Source organism: Rhineura floridana, chromosome 3 (assembly GCF_030035675.1).
Source record: "Rhineura floridana isolate rRhiFlo1 chromosome 3, rRhiFlo1.hap2, whole genome shotgun sequence".
In the NCBI taxonomy this organism is placed as follows: Eukaryota; Metazoa; Chordata; class Lepidosauria; order Squamata; family Rhineuridae; genus Rhineura; species Rhineura floridana.
In genome coordinates, this window is record NC_084482.1 from 43,016,818 (window position 1) to 43,036,483 (window position 19,666).

General features: G+C 37.9%; 1 protein-coding gene across 2 annotated transcripts in view; it reads right to left on the reverse strand.

Moving 5' to 3' along the window:
• Positions 1-803: 803 nt before the first annotated feature.
• The window catches only part of PRKCA (protein kinase C alpha), a 325,883-nt gene continuing 307,020 nt past the window's right edge, over positions 804-19,666 (reverse strand). For both annotated transcript variants that reach the window (XM_061615579.1, XM_061615578.1), the window contains 2 exons: positions 16,615-16,755; positions 804-8,948 (listed from right to left, as the gene is read on the reverse strand). In XM_061615579.1, the coding sequence (XP_061471563.1) occupies positions 8,784-8,948; positions 16,615-16,755 (306 nt within the window). In that variant the 3' untranslated portion in view covers positions 804-8,783. The remainder of the gene's footprint in view (positions 8,949-16,614; positions 16,756-19,666) is intronic.

Genomic DNA, 19,666 nt, shown 5'->3' on the forward strand with positions numbered 1-19,666 from the left:
CCCCCCCCCAGATTCCCAGTCCAGGTACTCATCCTCTGATTCACTCTCAACTACCTGTCTCCCGTCTGCCTGGCTCATGACATCTCATTTCAGAAGGAAACTTCAAGATGGCAATTACTGAACCTAGGAACTTTTGCATGCAAACCACATGCTATATCACTGAACTACACCGGAGACACATGAAGCAACAGGGACTCAGTTAATATGATACACTGCACAGGCGATGGATCTTTGCTTCAAAAACATGACTCTTTTCTCGACATATGCAGTTGCCAATACAATATTCACAAATTTAATTTTTCATTTATGAATAACATACTGGGTAACTGTATATGGAAATAATAGTGTATAGTTAACAGGCTTCCAAATGCACTGGAATTTAGATTCCAAGTAATTGTGTCTATATTTATTCTTATACATTGCAAGGTCAAATGTTGACTCAGGTCTGTATGTTAACTATAGCTCCCATCTTGTATACTGACTAGAAAACACTGGGAAACATGTGCATTGGCTATTATGAACTTGTAATAGCCCTGAAGTAACCAAGTGGGGTAGTGGTGGAAGAAGATGCAGGAGTGCAATTGATTTCATTGTGCTCTTCTAACAGTGGTGCATAAGCTAGTGTGTACATATGCTAGGCAAATGCCATTGGAAATAGCCTTTCACACGGTAACAGAGCTTGAGTCAAGCTAAAAAAGGAGTTTACATAGTGAATTGTGAGAAATGTACTTAAACTGGAATATCATTTCTGATAAAACCAAGAAATTCAAACAAAAGTGTAATAAAGACACTCCTCCACAAAATAATTATCAGTATCTTTATTTATATTCACTTGCTTTCAAACTACCATTAATATTTAACAAAAGAAAATGTCATGCAAACAAAGATTAAACATTAAGATAGAGGGGAGGGGGGAAGTGCATCAATTTGTACATTAATCTTGCCTATTATTTTTTTAGACTTTCCCCTGTAAATAAATGGCTTCTCCATTACCCCTACAGTACCTTATAATTATTAAATAATTAGAAAACATTCTCCTCTCTTCTATATAGAAATGTTGAGCCTCAGAGTAGTATAATACAGGAAAGCTAACATTTTATTGATTCTGGCATTTCTTAACAGAAAAGAAAAAAGTTTACACAGCAAATACCGTGATGTAAAATATCTCATTTACGCATGGCAGAAGGTCTTAGTTTCAGGGCTGCAACCTGACCATAGTGTGTGACCTGCATATTTTAGGCTTTACATTAAGAAAAAATAAAAATTTTAAAAATCACATTTTATTTTGTTAAGACTGGCTTGCATTTGTTAAGTAATAAAAAGAATGGAATAGCTCTGAAAGTTATTTTTGATTAATAGTTTAAGGGATGATATCCAACAAAGTAAAAGTCAGAGTAGGCTTATCAATTGATTTCAAGGGGTCTACTCTGTTACTTATTTGGAGAGCAGCCATAGTATTCAGTATACAATACAAAAGGAAATAACCATTGAAACCCTAGGCCGGAAACTTTACATCTCGCAAATATATGCATATTCAGATCAAGTAAATTCCATCAGAGTTACATCCATTGATTCTGGCCCAGCAATTTCTGATGGGTACAGATGTACTTGTAAGTGCTTGGATGGAACACACATAGTTGTCTCTATTGCAAGGGCTTCCCAATTCAATTTAATGGAAGGTAAAGTTAAAGGGATGCCAATAAATAAATGGAAATCTCAGTGGCAAGGCCTGCTTTGCACTGAAAATCCTGGGGGGCACTCAAGGACATTGAAGAGGCGTGAATTTTTAGCCTTTGATGGAAATGGGTGGACTCAAGTGCTTTGCATAATCTTGACCAATGTATCATATTCCACATAGGTTTCAATGGGGTTTGCATAGGAGAAATTCCCAGTGGAATATGTGAGCTTTGAAAGTCAGATTTGGTACAAAAGATGAATCTGATGGAATCAGACCGCGGCCTGCTGCATGATCTGATATCATTTTTGCAAGTATCCTTTTCTTCATGTCAGCCACTGATAAACATCAAACTTCTTCTACATATAGTCATAATGACCAATTGTAGGAAGAGGCCAGCAAGTCTCAGAGATAAAATGAATTAGCAGCTGAAAGGTATTTTTGCTGATGGAATTAGCTGCTTTCAAAAGGGTAATTTTTCTTTTCTGGTGCTTTATTGTACATTAATAGAAAATATCTATGATGTCAAATTTCTTTAACATTTTGTCCTAAAATAATCAATGATGCTCTATTTATGCAGAATCTGAATCTCAGTAATAGGAAAACTGTGTCTACATGATTTTGCAAAAGCAGCACTTTGCAGTACTATATAGGACTTTGCTTGGCAAGACCTAAGCTGTACTCCATAACCTGTAAGAAGTATATTACGATAAGTGTGATATTTGTTTTCCCAACAGTACTATTACAGTTGTATAAAAAGTATAAATAGCATGGCATATTCAGCAAACCATGTAAATTGAATAAATTGATTCCATATTAAAAAGTGTAATACTTATAATAGATTTTTTCACACTAGAAGTGCATCAGGAACAACTGAACAGTTCTCACAGTAGCCTGTGAGGCATGTATTATTACCCCCATTTTACAGTTGGGGAAACTGAGGCAGAAAGGTTTAGTACCATGCCCAAGGCCACCAAGGGAGTCATTGGCAGAGCTGAGAAACACATCCACTATTCTTACTTTCCACACCTGTGATACAACTTTGAGAACATTATACCTGCCCCTTTCTACTAAAGATTTTCATATGAACATGAGGGCTTTAGTGCATGCTTACATAGTCACTATAAGGTTGTATAAATGCCAAACTTCACTGGCACAATTATTAGTTGAAAATATGAAGTCGTACATAATCACCAATGCTAGATCATTGTCAATTTTCTTTAAACATTTCCGATGCATTTTGTTGGCATGGATAGATTTTGCATTTTACTGTATCACAAGAAAACATTTTTGTTTGAACAGAACATTGCTATAACTGAATTCTTAATATCTGACACATTTCACAGATGCAATGAGATTTTAAAAAGCAGTGATAATAATTAAATTCTAATGACTTACGCAACAAAGATCACAAATGACATGATTAAAAAAAACAATTCTTTAGTGGCCATAAACGCTGTAAACTGAACACTATAAACATGTTTCCCTTACTATGTTGGCATACCTGTCTTGAATTTGGCTGACAGGGAATCACTTGCATTTTGATAACTGAATGTGATTGTATGAGCCAATAAACGCTGAGGGCCCAATTCAACTGGTCCCTGATATGCTCCATCAGCACATGTAGCTGTCCTGTGGCCACAACTCTGACACTGCTAATGTGGAGAATGGGTGGGAAGGATACAAAACAAAACGAGCAAACAAAAAAGACTGGATGGTGTCTTGAATATATAAAAAATAGTAAGTTACATCAGCGTTAGCAACCTTTTACTTCATATTCCTACAAAGTATGTTTTATCTTCCATTTGTCCCATATTGCAAAAATAGTTCCAAAAAGTTGGAGAAGAACTCTGTTCTGTGGATAGGCTGCTTATTAAAATTGTTGATATACAATCTTAACTCTCAAGGTCAATAAAAGACTATTAAACTGACATGTCTCCTGTGTTTGTTGAGTGTACATTAAAATGAAATGTTGAGTTTCAGAGGACAGTGGCTTCTTAGGTATGCATTTATATTTCCATAGTTAGAAATAGGAGTGCAGCTATTATGGGTTCTCTCTTTCAGCAACTGGTGTGTTCAGGCTGGTGCCATTTTAATATTTTGCATCAGATGTACAAGTGTCGAAAGCTGGTCTTAGTTAAGGAATGTCTGCTGTCAGGGATTATAGGGGAAACTAGTTTGTTTAAAAAAACCTGCTACCAAATACCTTCTGTTAAATTCCAGCAGCACCCTCTTAATGCCTGTCACTTTGCTAAAAGAAGTCTGTGTTTTTGTGTAACTGGTAACTTCCTGTTATATAAAAGATAAAAAAATTGCTTACTTTCACTGGCATTGAGCACACCACCTTAGCCCAATGCCAGGATGTAAAAGAGCAAAAACACATACTACTGACTTCTATTGAATAGGCAACTTCTAGAGTAAGCAAAAGTGCTTATCAAAGTGCTACTATGTTTGCCTGCTGGAGAAGGAAAACTCAAATTCAAATTACTGTCTTTTGTAGCTCAGTGCTCCAACCTGTATTTTAAGCTGCTTTATGCACACTGAACAACAGAAACAGCACCCAGAAACATTTCCATATAAGTGATACAAATTTAAGTTTCTGTCATCATCATCACTTATTGGCCTCCCCCCCCTCCCGTTGCTTTTCTTGGATAATTGTTTTAGAATTATTTTTGTATTCCCTTGCTCTATTGCTCATGTCAACAACTCCACATTATCTACCATTCAGAGCCCAAGGAACATAGGAAGGTGCCTGGTGAGAATATTTTACTATTTAACCCAGCATTTCAACTTTGACTGGCAGGAGCTCTCTGGGGCTTTGGGCAGGGAGAGGTTTTCCCATCAACTTATATTTTTTCACTGGAGATGTCAGAAATTGAACCTGGTGCTTTGTACAGACAAAAAGCATGTGATCTATCACTGAACTATAAGTCATTTCCTACAAGGAAACCACTCTTCCATCTCAGGTTTTAGACTGTAAGCTCCTCAGGGTAGAGGCATGTCTTCTTCTATGTTACTCTGTAAAGTACAATATACATTATTGGCACCATAATAACTAATTATTATTATTATTATTATTATTATTATTATTATTATTATTATTATTATTATTCCAACACATATACTGAAATCCAACTAGAATGGGTATGACTATGCCTGTGTTTAAGGGTGCAGAAAGTGGCGATTCTCTGTTAAAAGAACATTTTCCTTCTCAGAATGTTGATGGGCAGTTTTTGAGCTTCAATTTAATCCCCAAAATAAAATCACTGAGTATATTATGTTCCCTCACCCCAATGTGCTGAGTAAATGGGGCACTAGTGCTTGTTTTTTAAATGAAAGTTAATTTTGCTAGCTAGGCTGTGTCAGTTACAGATACACCACCAAGCATTCAGCCTGAGAATTAAAAAAATTATCTGGTCAATTATGATAAAATATACTTTCTCTAAAACTGTGACAACTGCTTTTCTGAACTGTTTAGGAAACAAGGCAAATATGAAAGAAATGTTTAGCTGACTACCTTTTTTGTAAGATATAGTTATAACGATACCAACATCTGATTGTTTTTAATGTTCTTATGTGTAACAATGGTCCACCTCCACTGACCATAGTTAGAGCTTTACATGCCTCTTCTTATTCACAGTACTGGTTCTTTGTTACAGCTTTCAAATGACATGCTTACTTGGTGGCACAAGGATCTCCTGTTGTCCCTTCTTCACAGGGATTTACACCAAGAATATTAACACATACTTGGTTGCTTCTCAGCCGATAAATCTAGATTGAAGAGTACAATCCTATACATGTCTGGTCAAAATTTAATTTAATCTTGAGCATGGCTTTAATGAAAATTACTCCTAGGCAAGTGTGTATAGCAACTACAGCTCCATCTATCTGGAGTGCACCAGGTTGGGGAAGGTTTGTATATATAGGACTGCAGCCTTCACTGAACCATTAACTACTGACCAGAAGTGCCAGCACATTAGCTTGTCTATTAGCTCATCTGTGATCATTTGAGTCAGGGAAAATGGGAACTGCGGCAAGGAACATGCCAATGTAAGTGCTAAATAGGGCAGCAAGAAAATATTAATAAAGTGTGGCAAAAATGCATAAATATTTCTACAAGGTGTACCACAGGGTATAACTAGTTTAAAAATTATGAAAACCACATAAAATAGTCCCACTTAACTGATGGTGGGGTATCACTGTCCCTGAAGTAAATATGTTGGCTGAAAGCACTTCTATTATCTTCAGTTCTGCCTAGAAGTTATGATTATTTCTCAGCTAAGCATGAAGTCTGCCCAAAGTTATCTATATGGAGAGACATCTTTAATAACCTGGGCTGCAATGTCCTTCTTAAACAGAATTTTGCCTAATACAGAGACCCCTGTGAAACCTCTCCCAGTCTGTGTGAAGTTATAGTTGATGTTCAGTATTTGGACCATATCACAAATGCCTTTTCCATACTGGTGCAGTGGAAAACATGCACACACTGATATCTGAATAATGGCATCTTGCGCAGAAACACCTCTTGGAAAGCTATGATCTTCAGAGGGTTCCCATGAGGCAAAATAGACGTGCGTTACAGTCACACATACCATAATTGTATGTGTTTTCCCAACATCAGTGAACTCACATGAAGTTAAAACACTATGTTTGAAGTTACCTTCTGCTCAGCAAGAGTTTTCAAGAGAGGGCAGATGAAATATTTTGGCACGGTTTAGGACTGTAATGTAGAAATAATATTTTAATAAAATTGGAAACCTCTCTTTTCCTCTTTACAGTAATTTGGTAGCACATATCTCACTTCTAGAGAGCACCTTTCTGCCAAAACAGTAGGCAGATTGCCTTCTATGCAGGAAAAGACATGACAAGATTCTGTCACTGTCATGCATCTAGGTTTGCAAGGTGAATGTTAAACAAAGGGAAAAGTGTACCATATTATATTTCAAAAGTGCAAATAAAGTATGTACTGATTTTAAAAATCACCATATTCTAGGAAAAAAATTGAGGAGGGAACATAAGCAGTTTAAAACAGGGGAGCTGGAAGCATCTGTTAATTACAGCACTGACCTAGGAGACCAGGGTTCGAATCCACACACTGCCATGAAGCTCACTGGGTGACTTTGGGCCAGTCACTACCTCCCAGCCTCAGAGGAAGGCAATGGTAAACCCTCTCTGAATACTGCTTACCATGAAAACCCTATTCATAGGGTTGCCATAAGTCGGAACCGACCTGAAGGCAGTCCATTTCATTTTCCAATAACCACTCAGCTTCAGCCACATCTCAAAAAGAAACTGAGCATGTTGTGAGCATGCAGCCAGTTCTTCTCAAAGTTTCCTGTTCAAGTCTTCTTTCCCTTAACATAAAACCCTCAAGCTACTCTTTAAACTGCCAGAGACCAAAAAGCATTTTAAGGATTTGGTGGAAGAGCACTGTAAAGGAAAACCTGGGGTGGGGTGGGAAAAGCAATTCCCTACGTGTACTGACAAAGATTTTGTTTACCAGCCTGGGGGCAGCTGTTACAACAGTGTTTTCAACTGTGATCAGAGTCTTGTAGAAAGCCTGCAGGTCGCTATTAGAATTTAGCAGTAGACCTAGGTAAAAATAAATCATCAATTTCCCTAAATTATCAACATTATGCAGAACTTAAAAAATACACCAAAAACTAGTAATAAAACATTAAAATAAATCTTAATAGAGTCCTTTGCAAATGTAGACAGCTGGGTCTTATAAAAATGTGTATCGTCATATTTGATAGAATTATCCATAATACAGATTCACTTTATGCTTATTATTAAACATGCAAAATTCATTGAATGATGCATATGCAAAAAATGTATTCAACATCTCAACTAGGACAACTGCAGCTGAAGACAACATCTTCAGTTGCTTTTTAATTCTTTGTTTTTCTGTGGCTCCAGCGATTTTAAACCATGTTAAAATACTGATTTTTTTTTAAAAAAATCCTTAATTATCTTTGGAAAAGCAGGGAGTGACTCTGAACTTTACACTTGTATTAATTTACTGTACAAATACTTTCCTATCATGAAGTTTACTAAATAAATAAGTATAAATTGAGGAGTTAGGAGTTTGCAGGTTTGTTTCAGAGTCAAGTTAAGAAACATTTTAGAACAGTATTAGAACTGGCTTAATTATAAACTTTAGTGGTGAAAATTTAGTAGTAAAAATGGCACCCTGGATCACAATATAATCTCATGGAGATTAAAATTAATACACATATTAGTATTATGCAGTTTACCTTCGAGAAAGTTCATCACAGGTTTTAGTTAATATTAATCCTACATATCATTTTTTTCCCAATTTCATACTGAGAATTTTATATATTTGCTTCTACAGTAGGGCTCCGCTTCCCGGTGCTTCGCTTCCCGGCGTTCCGCTAATGCGGCAGCTTTCATTCCCAGTTTTAAAGCCGCTTTTGCGGCATTTTCACGCGATGCACCCCATTATACTCAATGGGGTTCCGCTTTATGGCGGGGGTCCGGAACAGAACCTGCCGTATAAGCGGGGCCCGCCTGTACTTTAATTAAGATCTTATGGACCTGATTTGTTCATTTATTTGCTTTAAGAGGTATCTGCTCAATTTTAACATTGAAGCAATTTTCATTTGCTCCTATTTCCTTGCCATTCCAATTATTTTACATTTTCAGGCCTATTATCAGCCAATCATTCTTCCTATCATGTGACGCCAAGCTGACCAAACAAAGGGCTGGCCCCACAAGGCTGTACATGGAGTATTTTTAGATCCACTTATTTTTATGATTATTTTCCCACATCTACATGATACTCTTAATTAACCCTTTAAAGGAGAGAATTCCAGAGGGTGCAGGATACAAAGGGAGACAACAGAAGTTATAAAAGTGTCTTCATAAGAGTAACCTAAAAGCAGCAGTAATTCCTAGATGAATACAATGGGTAGTATATGTGGCGATTTCCTAAGATCACACATTCTTTGCTGTAAACCTTGGTCTCTTTCCTCATTTCTTACCCCTACAATTTTCAGACCCAAATGGAATCAACAAGGCAAAGATCTAAAAACGCCAGGGCTAAGCACAATTTTTTCTTTGTGTGGTTTCTTTGTATCTGTCATCTTCATACTACGCTCCTCAACATGGGATGTACAAACTCTGGGTTGACATAGGAGAACCCTTCAAAATCTGTTTGATCTATGTTAGAAATGACCAGCTGATCAGGTGGTGTTAACACTGGCTGTCCTCTGGTAAAGAACTTGTCAAAGTTTTCGGCACCCTTGCCACACTGTAAAGGGGGAGGAGGAAAGGAAACAATTAGAAGAAATGTATAAATAAAGAACTTTGTTGTGAATTCTGAGGTAATTTAAACATTATACTGTTTAAAAAGTGTGTTCATTTCACTGGACCTCATAAATTTGTACCACTATCCCAATAAGCAATGAACAAACGGCACACATTGTTTTGATTACATATAAACAGTCGCAAATGTCCTTGGGCATGCACTCAACATTAACACTAGGGACACAGGATATGTCCAGAAGGGATACCAATGATTTGGCGGCACTTTACATCAGCAGCACTTCAATGCTCATCATAGGTGAAATAATCTGTAATATAACACTTGTCCATCTGAATATGAATCTACGAATGATCAGGATTACTATGTGGGGTTTTTTGTGTGTCACTAATCCCCCCCAACTAATTTACTTTATGTTGCACCCTATCCTGCTATTGGTAGCAATGAAGGGTGGACTATACATCTTTTAAATAAATAAAAGTATTCATTTTTGTAGGAGGTATGCACACAGGCTCTGGATAGCTAAGAGCAATGCTGTCAAATAAAAGAAAAAATGGGGGGGGGAACGTGGAAAGGTCACTAGAAATTGGCAAGAGGCTCCAAATGGCACAAGTGGAAGGGATGTGCCTGGCAATGATGTCACTGGCATAATCTATTAGGCAATACTTATAGGAAAATACTTTCAACAGTTGCACTAAAATTGACTGAGTGCCAGATCAAGGGTAGCCAATGTGGTACCCTTCAGATGTTTTGGGTTACAACTCATATCAGCCCCTACTAGTATAGCCAATTTCCAATGTATTTTACATGAGATATTAACTGAGTGCTCGTGAGTGAGAGAAAAAGTTTTGATACATCGTATGATTTAATGAATGACAAATAAATTAACTACCACAATTCTCCCTTTTTAAAGATTATCTGAGTTATGTATAAATAGTCCTGTAGTAGAATATGCTGGGTGATAATTCTTGCAGTGAAATAACTAAAAATGCTTGAGGAACATGCCTCAAATATATGGTACAGATGACAAAAAAATCCGATTTATACACATAGATATCAAATTATCTTCTCTCCACAACTTATTTAAAATTCATTACAATCATGGATCTTGATCCAGAAAAACATGTTAACGTCCTGGCCATATAAATTGAAAAGAGTCCTTCAATTCAGATGGAAGAATAAATCCACTTCCCCACACTATCTTATCAACAGGTGATTGGTGCTATATGATTCCAACCATGTGAGTTATGCTGGGGGAGGAAATGTCTAGATAATAGCCAGTTTGTATACAGCAGCCTTTCCCAACCAGTGTGCCTCCAGATGTTGTTGGACCACAACTCCCATCAGCCTCAGCCAGCATTGCCAATGGTCAGGAAAGATGGGAATTGTGGTCCAACAACATCTGGAGGCACACTGGTTGGGAAAGGCTGGTATACAGGGTTCATAATACAGTGAGCAGTATGTGTGTAAAAGCCTACTTCAAGTAGACGTATGCTCACAGGAACTGGATTGAGTCAATAATTAGTATACAATGCTTTCAATGAATTTTTGTTTCATCAACAGCAGAAAAACGGTAAAATGGTACAAGTAATAATGCCGTAGAAGTTGCCAAGCCTTCTCCCATGTATTTAACATCGGTTCTTGCTGAAACATCGTGTCGGCTCAAATGGTTACTTCTCTATTAGAGCTGGCACAAGTACCATATTACATTCTTTAAAATCTCAACATTATATGGCCACGGCTATGACTCATACTTGCCATCCAGTGGAGTTTATCATTAGTGTGTCATCATTCTGTCAACATGGACCACCTTAATGTCTGGTTTGCTATAAATGGGAAACTGTTTAAAATGATGCACTCTATTACCCTTCTGCTGTGTTTTAAAAAACCAAGCAACTTTCTGACAATCACAAAGGCTTTTCACTTGATGGGAGTTTTGGTGGAATTCCAGCCCACATACCAAAATAGATGTTTTAGAGAATACTCTTCTCAGGTCTTCTGTATTAAGAGCGTGTTCCCTCAAATATAATGTTCATAAACCAATCTTAGTACATAAGGTATTTCAAAGCCCTCAACTGCCCACACCGAAGCTGGAAAATAGCTTTCCAGGTCGTTACATATGCATAAGAAACATTTTAATCAAACTTATTAAAAAGTATTACTGTAATACCTCAGTTAGCAAAGTAGATGTGTTCTGGGGCATTACTTCTTTAACAGAAGCTTTGGTACAAGAGGTAGAAATAATATGGAAAAATAGGGAAAGGTTCCTACACCGGCTCATAGATGGTGGGGCCAGCTTCAACAGGGCCTTTTTGTTGTTGTTGTTATGTGCCTTCAAGTCGATTACGACTTATGGCGGCCCTATGAATCAGTGACCTCCAATAGCGTCTGTCATGAACCACCCTGTTCAGATCTTGTAAGTTCAAGTCTCTGGCTTCCTTTATGGAATCAATCCATCTCTTGTTTGGTCATCCTCTTCATGTGTCCAAAGTATGATAACCTCAGTTTATCATTTTAGCTTCTAGTGACAGTTCTGATTTTATTTGTTCTAACACCCAATTATTTGTCTTTTTCACAGTCCTTGGTATGCGCAAAACTCTCCTCCAACACCACATTTCAAATGACTTTTTTCTCTTATCCACTTTTTTCACTGTCCAACTTTCACATCCACACACAGAGATCGGAAATACCATGGTCTGAATGATCCTGACTTTAGTGTTCAGTGATACATCTTTGGGGACCTTTTCTAGTTCTCTCATAGCTGCCCTCCCCAGTCCTAGCCTTCTTCTGATTTCTTGACTATTGTCTCCATGTTGGTTAATGACTGTGCTGAGGTATTGATAATCCTTGACAAGTTCAATGTCCTCATTATCAACTTTGAAGTTACATAAATCTTGTTATCATTACTTTAGTCTTATTGACATTCAGCTGTAGTCCTGCTTTTGTATTTTCCTCTTTAACTTTCATCACCATTCGTTTCAAATCATTACTGGTTTCTGCTAGTAGTATGATATTGTCCACATATCTTAAATTATTGATATTTCTCCCTCCAATTTTCACACCTCCTTCATCTTGGTCCAATCCACCTTTCTGTATGATTTGTTCTACACCCGTCTCACAACTTTTCCGATGGGGAACCAATCGGTTTCTCCATATTCTGTCCTTACAGTACCCTCTTGTCCAGAGTATAGGTTGCCTCTTCCCTTTCTAAATCCAGCTTGGATATCTGGCATTTCTTGCTCCATATATGGTAGGAGCCTTTGTTGTAGAATCTTGAGCATTACTTTACTTGCATGGGATATTAAGGCAATAGTTCGATAATTACTGCATTCCCTGGGATTCCCTTTCTTTGGAATTGGAATGTATATTGAACGCTTCCAGTCTGTGGGCCATTGTTTAGTTTTCCATATTTCTTGACAGATTTTTGTCCAAATTTGGACAGATTCAGTCTCAGTAGCTTGTAGCAACTCTATTCGTATGCCATCTGTTCTTGGTGCTTTGTTTCTTCTAAGTATTTTAAGAGCAGCTTTCACCTCACATTCTAAAATTTCTGGTTCTTCATCATAAGGTTCCTCTGTACATGAATCTGTCATCCTGGCATCTCTTTTATAGAGTTCTTCAGTGTATTGCTTCCACCTTCTTTTTATTTCATCTCGGTCAGTCAGTGTGTTCCTCTGTTGATTATTCAACATCCCTACTCGTGGTTTAAATTTACCTTTCATTTCTCTAATCTTTTGGAATAGAGCTCTTTTTCTACCATTTTAGTTGCCCTCTTCTATTTCTATACAATAACTATTGTAATAGTTCTCTTTGTCCCTACGGAGTAGTCGCTGTATTGTTGTATTTAGAGTTCTAACCGTGTTTCTATCTCCTTTTGCTTTTGCTTTCCTTCTCTCTTTAACCATTTTAAGAGATTCTTCAGTCATCCATTGAGGTCTTTCTCTCTTTTTAACTAGAGGTATTGTCTTTTTGCATTCTTCCCTGATAATGTCTCTGACTTCAATCCATAGTTCTGGTTCTCTGTCAACTAAGTTGAAAGCCTCAAATCTGTTCCTTATTTGATCTTTATATTCTGCTGGGATGTTATTTAAATTGTATTTTGGCTTTATGAGCGCTTTGTTGTTCTTCTTGAGCTTTACTCTGATTTTTGATACGACCCGTTTATGATCTGTACTGCAGTCTGTTCCTGGTCTTGTTTTCGCAGAAAGTATGGAAGTGCTCCATCTTCTGCTACCAATTATATAGTCAATTTGATTCCTATATTGACCATTTGGTGATGTCCACGTGCACAGCCGTCTTTTCAGTTGTTCAAAAAATGGGTTTGCAAGAAACAAATTATTGGCTTCACATAATTCAATAAGTCTTTCTCCTGCTTCATTTCTGTCCCCTAAGACCCATTTCCCCACAATTCCCAGTTCTTCTCTGTTCCCTACTTTTGCATTCCAGTCCCCCATGATTATCAGCACATCTTGTTTTTGTGTGTGATCTATTTCTTCCAGTACTTCTGCGTAAAATCTCTTCAGTTCCTCTTCTTCTGCGTTTGCCGTTGGAGCATAGACTTGGATGATGGTTATGTTCATAGGTTTCCCATTTAATCTCATCATTGCTCGCTCAGACCTTGCGCTGTATCTCCTAATTGCTTTTGCTACATCACTTCTCACTATTAAAGCAACCCTGTTTCTTCTTAATTTCTCATTACCTGCATAAAATATTTTGTAGTTGCCTTACTCAAAATGCCCCATTCTCGTCCATTTTAATTCACTCACACCAAGTATTGTAATGTTGATATGTTCCATTTCTTGCTTGACAATTTCTAACTTTCCCTGGTTCATGCTTCTCACATTCCATGTTCCTATTGTTTGCGTCATACAACTCCAGACTCTCCTTTTGCATCTGTGCACATCAGCCTCTGGGCTTCCTTTCGGCTTTGACCTGGTTGCATCATTAGTCACAGCGTTACTAGTACTTATCCTTTGTTCTTCCCCAATAGCTCGTTGAGTGCCTTCTGACCTGGAGGTCTCATCTCCCAGCACTCTGTTCATAGGGTTCTTGTGGTAAGAGGTATTCAGAGGTAGTGTACCATTGCCTTCCTCTGAGTTTGGATGCATCTTAGTCTGGTGTCTCAGCTTTGACCATTCCATCTTGGGTGCCTCTTGGTCTAGAGTCCTGATGGCATTGTTCTCAGCTTTTTCAACACTCTCAAACCCCCTCACCAAAATAAGGTGTGCATCCTAGAGGGGGTCAACAGGGGCTTTAAAGGGTGCCTATTGGGCACCCACCCACTCCCACTCCTCTCCTTCTCCTCCTCTGAATCGTATTGGATCCTTCCCTCCCCAGCCCTAGGAGAAATCAAGAGATCTCTTTAATGCAAAGCAAACACACAGGCTTGACACTTTCACTGTAGCAAAGGAAAGGCACAGGGTTGAATATTTATCCATAGCAAAGCAAAGACACAGGCTAGTCAGTTTCACCTTAAAGCAAAGGCATAGGCTTATCAGTAAAATGATAGCAAAGCAAATCTAGTCAGTTTCACTTTTAAAAAAGCCTTCCTTAAAAGGAGCTTTGTTCCTGGAGGATTCCTTAACTAAGGTATTGCTATTTAAAATGACATGTAAAGCCAAATGTTTTTAGTTTAGTTTTGTTTTTTAACTGAATACTGGAAAGGCAATACAGAACACAAGAAATATTAATGAAACTTTGCTGAATTCTCATGAGATAGAAAACCAGTACCACTTTGCTCTCCAAGCCACTGATTTTTTTTAATCTGACTTCAAGCCCACTTGAAATTACAAACAGGTATTCCAGAATAGTGTTCTCACTCAGAGAGAAGTGAACAAGCAATAAGCTTAAAGGGCAAAAGTATAATTGCCAAAAGAAGGAGCAGTAACAAAAATGCATACTGTGTAAGTCTGCTGCTGCTGATCACACCATTCTACTACCAATCAAACGGACATGTTTCATACATTTTGTAGCAACCGGATTCCGTTTTATTCATCATCTTCAGATGCTAATTTAGCTTTAAATACCAAAAACAGGCAGTTGCTGAACAAACAGATTATAGGGCATTCACCTACTTCATTGATTGATGCAATCACATTCCCAACCCACGCTTGAAAGAGTAACGGGTAACATGCTTGATGATTAGTGCCAAAATATTTCATTTCTGGCTACCAACTGTCATGAAAGTAGTCTGGTGAAAGTAGCCTGCATAACAAAGTCTCCTAATTACTTGGACACTCTCACATAGCCCAGATACAGCTGTTAAGTGCCCCTACACCCTGAGTTCACAAATCCATTTGCATAGGATTGTCTCTTTATGACAAAAGACCCACACAACTTGGGTTATTCATTAATATGGGGTAATTCCCAGTCTCTTTGAGACCATCATAATCACAGTTGTCAACATTTGATGTCAGGGATGGGGAACCTTTCTTGCTCCAGGGGCAAAACCACCTGTCAATCATATGATGCCATAATGATGTCAAAATCACTTGTGTGTGGTTCTCCAGCTTGGAAGCTTTGCAAGGTGCTCTTCCAATTTTGGTAAGTCGGTCCAATTTTGATAAGTCATTCCAATTTTGCTAAGTCGTTATGAAATGTTGACAACTCTGCAAGAACAACTTTTCACATTCATCAGTCATAATAGTCTTGAAGAGAAACGGCTTCTTCCTCCTTGAGCAAAATGCACTCCTACTGCCCATCTGATGAGCAGTTGGAAAGCTCCTGATAGTTCCTTTGAAGACCTGCCCTTACCTGCCTCATACCTGATGCTATGTATGATGTCAGGTGTAGGATGGGTGGGTGTGGCTTTCCCAAAATGGCCTGGTGGGCCAAATAGGAAAGCCTGGTGGGCCAAGGTTAGCCCACAGGCTGTAGGTTCCCCACCCCTGGATAATGTGAAGGCAGGAGTAGCGGGTTGTACATGTCCTGCAAGCAGACATCCAACTTACTGGGAATTGCCAGATATAAAGTGTAATAAGAACTGTTTGGGTGTGTGCTGTCCATCTTGCAGCGTTATCTACATACAAAGACTTTTACAAGTACACCCCAGTTCCTACCTTCAGGTTATCACTCCTTGTCAAAACTTGTGCTTGATCACCTCTAACAGCTTGGATTTGGAGGCACTGGAATCAACTGAATTAAAGAGCACGCTGCAAGAACAACTTTTCATATTCATCCCAATCTTTGTGAAGAAGGAGTGGGCCCAGATTATCTGCTCACATTTGAAGGGAGTAACCATAATGCTACATGTAGAAAGCACTGCTATCAGCGATGGGGCAGTGCAGTGAAGATTGTTTAGAAATATGAAGAGCACGATATTACTATCCAAACAAATGGACAAGAGACAGAGGTGGAATATTTGAAGCTAATAAGTCCGTTTATTGAATGTACACAGATTACTCGTGTTATTCTAATGAATAGAATGGAATTACTTGAGTTATCCTAATGTAATAATGTTTTTATTTTTTTTAACTTGAAATACTTCAGCCTATAAAACCTGTTATGAAATGTATGTTTTAGAAATGTAATGGACTTTTTTTGGTAGTTTATGTACTTGAATTAGGAAAAATCAATATAATTTTTAAAAAATCAAATATTTAAATAACTCCAGAAATGGCTCATTGGGAAAGGAGATGTTATTCATCTTACTTACTACTTTTGGTTTGAATGGAGGCTGGATCTCTTGGTTTTCCAGTTTCTCCCAGTCAATTCTCCTAAAGAAGGCATGTTCTTGGATGTCTCTCTCCCCCTCAGGCCCACAGCCAAGACGTTTTGCAGGATGTTTAGTCATTAACTGGATATCAAACACACAAATGATGAAAAGAGATTTTCAGAATGGGGGTACAAACTATTGCAGTAGTGTAGTGGCAAATTCAGAAGTGCAGGGTCCATATATGATAGCCATAGCCATGCCCCTCCAACTTTTTTTGCTGCTGGTTGAGAATGAGAACCTTGTTAATGCCTTCTCCCACAACAGAGTCCCTAGGAGCCAATAAGCATAAAAGGGGAGAGTGTTAGCTACTGAAAAACTCACCTCCTTTCACTCTGATTGGCTCCAATTAGCAGGAAAGAACAAGGAAGCATGTTAGAAGACTCTTCTCGGTAGCTAACACGCTCCCTTTTCATTCTGATTGGCTCACAGGCTGCTGGAGACATTGGGACCATGCTCTCAAAAAAGTAAAGGGTCTAAGACCCCCTGAGACCCTAGACAACTACACCACTGAACTACTGATGACATCGCCATAACCAAATGCAGCAGAGCTGTGCCTGGGGACAGTGTCCCTAAAATTGTCCTTTAATTTTTGAAGCTTGGTAAACTATATCTCCAAAAACAGACATTTTTTTAAAAAATACAGTCAATTACACTTGATAAATTCCATTATAACGAAAATTTATAAAATAACATTTCCCCACTTACCTTCCGGGTGCACACTAGTCATTCCACTGGCCTGGATCACATATCATGCTAAGCCAAAACATGACTTAGTGCAAGTGTGTGGGTTCCCAGGGAGAAGATCATGGCCACTTCAGTTCTCTAGTCATTTTGATGCTGCCACCACACAGAGCTAAAGCATGGCTTGGCTTAGCATGTTGTCTGAACCAGGCACATGGTTTAGCTCTTCTGGACAAGCCACAAGCAATAAACAAAGAAAAAGCCTTGGTTATAGCTTGTGGTTAGAGGCCTGCTTCAGCCAGTACCTTAGCTCAGATCAGTGCAGCAGCAAAATCACCAGGGAGGAGCAAAGGAGCCAAAATCTTGTCTGTAGGAGCCCACATGCTTGCATTAAGCCAGAGTTTGGCTTAGCATGACGTGCGAACCAGGCCATTGTGTGACAGCTAATAATCTGCCTCTTTTTCATTTATACAAATCTGATTCATAAAATCTGCATTGAGAAAGCATGATTTAGGGACTTCCCGGAAGGAGTGCTGGCTGGTGGTTGTCTCTGAGGGAGCTCTGTCTCAGAGGAAGCTTTTTTCAGTTAAAAGTCAGTCAAGAGGAATCTTTGACTGGCGTAAATGTTCTCCAAGATAAAGGAGAACCGAAGATTATCCACGTAACTTCATTGAGCTGTAGATGGCTGGATTTGATCAGAAATCCCCTGAGATAAGAAGGCATATGTAGCAGAGGAAGACGGAGTCTGGATTTCCAACAAGCTGTGCTGAAAGTAAGCGAGACTTTTTTTTTCTCTTTTAAAAACGTTTTTAACGAGCTAGCCTCCTTCTGTCTAAATCTTATCATTTGACTTAAATTACTATCGTAAAAGGGACTTGTTTACGAATCAGCAATTCAGAAACTTGGGTGAGTCACACTTTTTTTCCGCTTTATATAAAGTTAAGGAAGAATGGAGCAATTCAAAGAACCTGTTTTATTTTTTTTTATGACAAAAAGCTGGCTTAAATTTGGAATTACAAAGATTAAAACGGATAAGAGGCAACTTATTAGACAAGATGATTTGATTATTTGAAGGAAATATATCTGAGACTATTTTTTTTATTCCTTTTTATTTTGGATTATTTTTTTATGAACGAATCTGCTGTTCGTGTATGTTACTAACTGCTGGATGCTGAGAACTGGATTTGTTTTACATTCCTGAACGTGCTGGAGATAAGAACCGTGCTGGTTAAGATCATATTAACAGGCCTGGAATATTAACTCTTTTGTTGCTGGGGGAAAAAAAGAAACAGTTTGCCTCTAAGTTTGGGAACATTGGCTAATAATAGAAAAGGGTTTTTTTTCCAAGAATGACAACCAGGAAAGCAGCCAAAGTTTTAGAGCGAAGAGGTTCAACTGATACACAGGAAGGGATAGACATGTTCCAGAAAATTATGGAGGGGATTAATGATTTTAAACAAGAGATGAAACAAGAGATGAAACAGGACAGACAACAATTTAAAGATGAATTTCGCAATATGAAAAAGGATTTTAAAGATTTACAAGATCATATCAAAACAGAAGTGGGTGAGATTAAAAATAACATTGGGCAACTAACACAGGATGTAAAAAATGTTAAAGATAAGGTGCAAACCTTAGAGAATAGAATAGATATTACAAATGTGGAATTGGAAAACAAATTGGACTATATTGCTGTTATGGAACTTAGAGATAAAGAACATTGCTTGAGATTCCATGCAATTCCTGAGGAAACAGGTGAAGATATCAGAGAGAAAATTGTTAATGCCTTGGTAAAATCCTTGGACTGGGACGAAGATCGGATGGAATTTGAAATAGATAAAGTTTATAGAATTAATTCCAGATATGCAACAATGAAAAAAATCCCAAGAGATGTGCTTGTTTATTTTTTAAAAAAGAGGACCAGAGATATGGTTTTGCAACATCATTTTAACAATGTCTTCAAAATTGACGGTAAAGAAATACTGGTGATGAAGGAAATTCCTATTAGACTTTTACGTAAGAGAAAAGAATATGCTTTCTTCACAGAAAAACTCAAACAATGTAAAATTCAATTTAGATGGGATGTTCCAGAGGGAGTGATTTTTACATTTAGACAACAGAAGTATTGATTAAATACTGTTCAAAAAGCAAGGGATTTCTTGAGAAAAGCTTCAAAAGACATGGAAGAAGATAAACTCAAAGACATGGACATAATTCCTGGGAAACAAAGTCAACAGAAACAGGTAGAGGAAGAAAAGGATGATGATGAATCAAAGGGAGCAACAGGTACAGACTTTTCTAAAATACATGC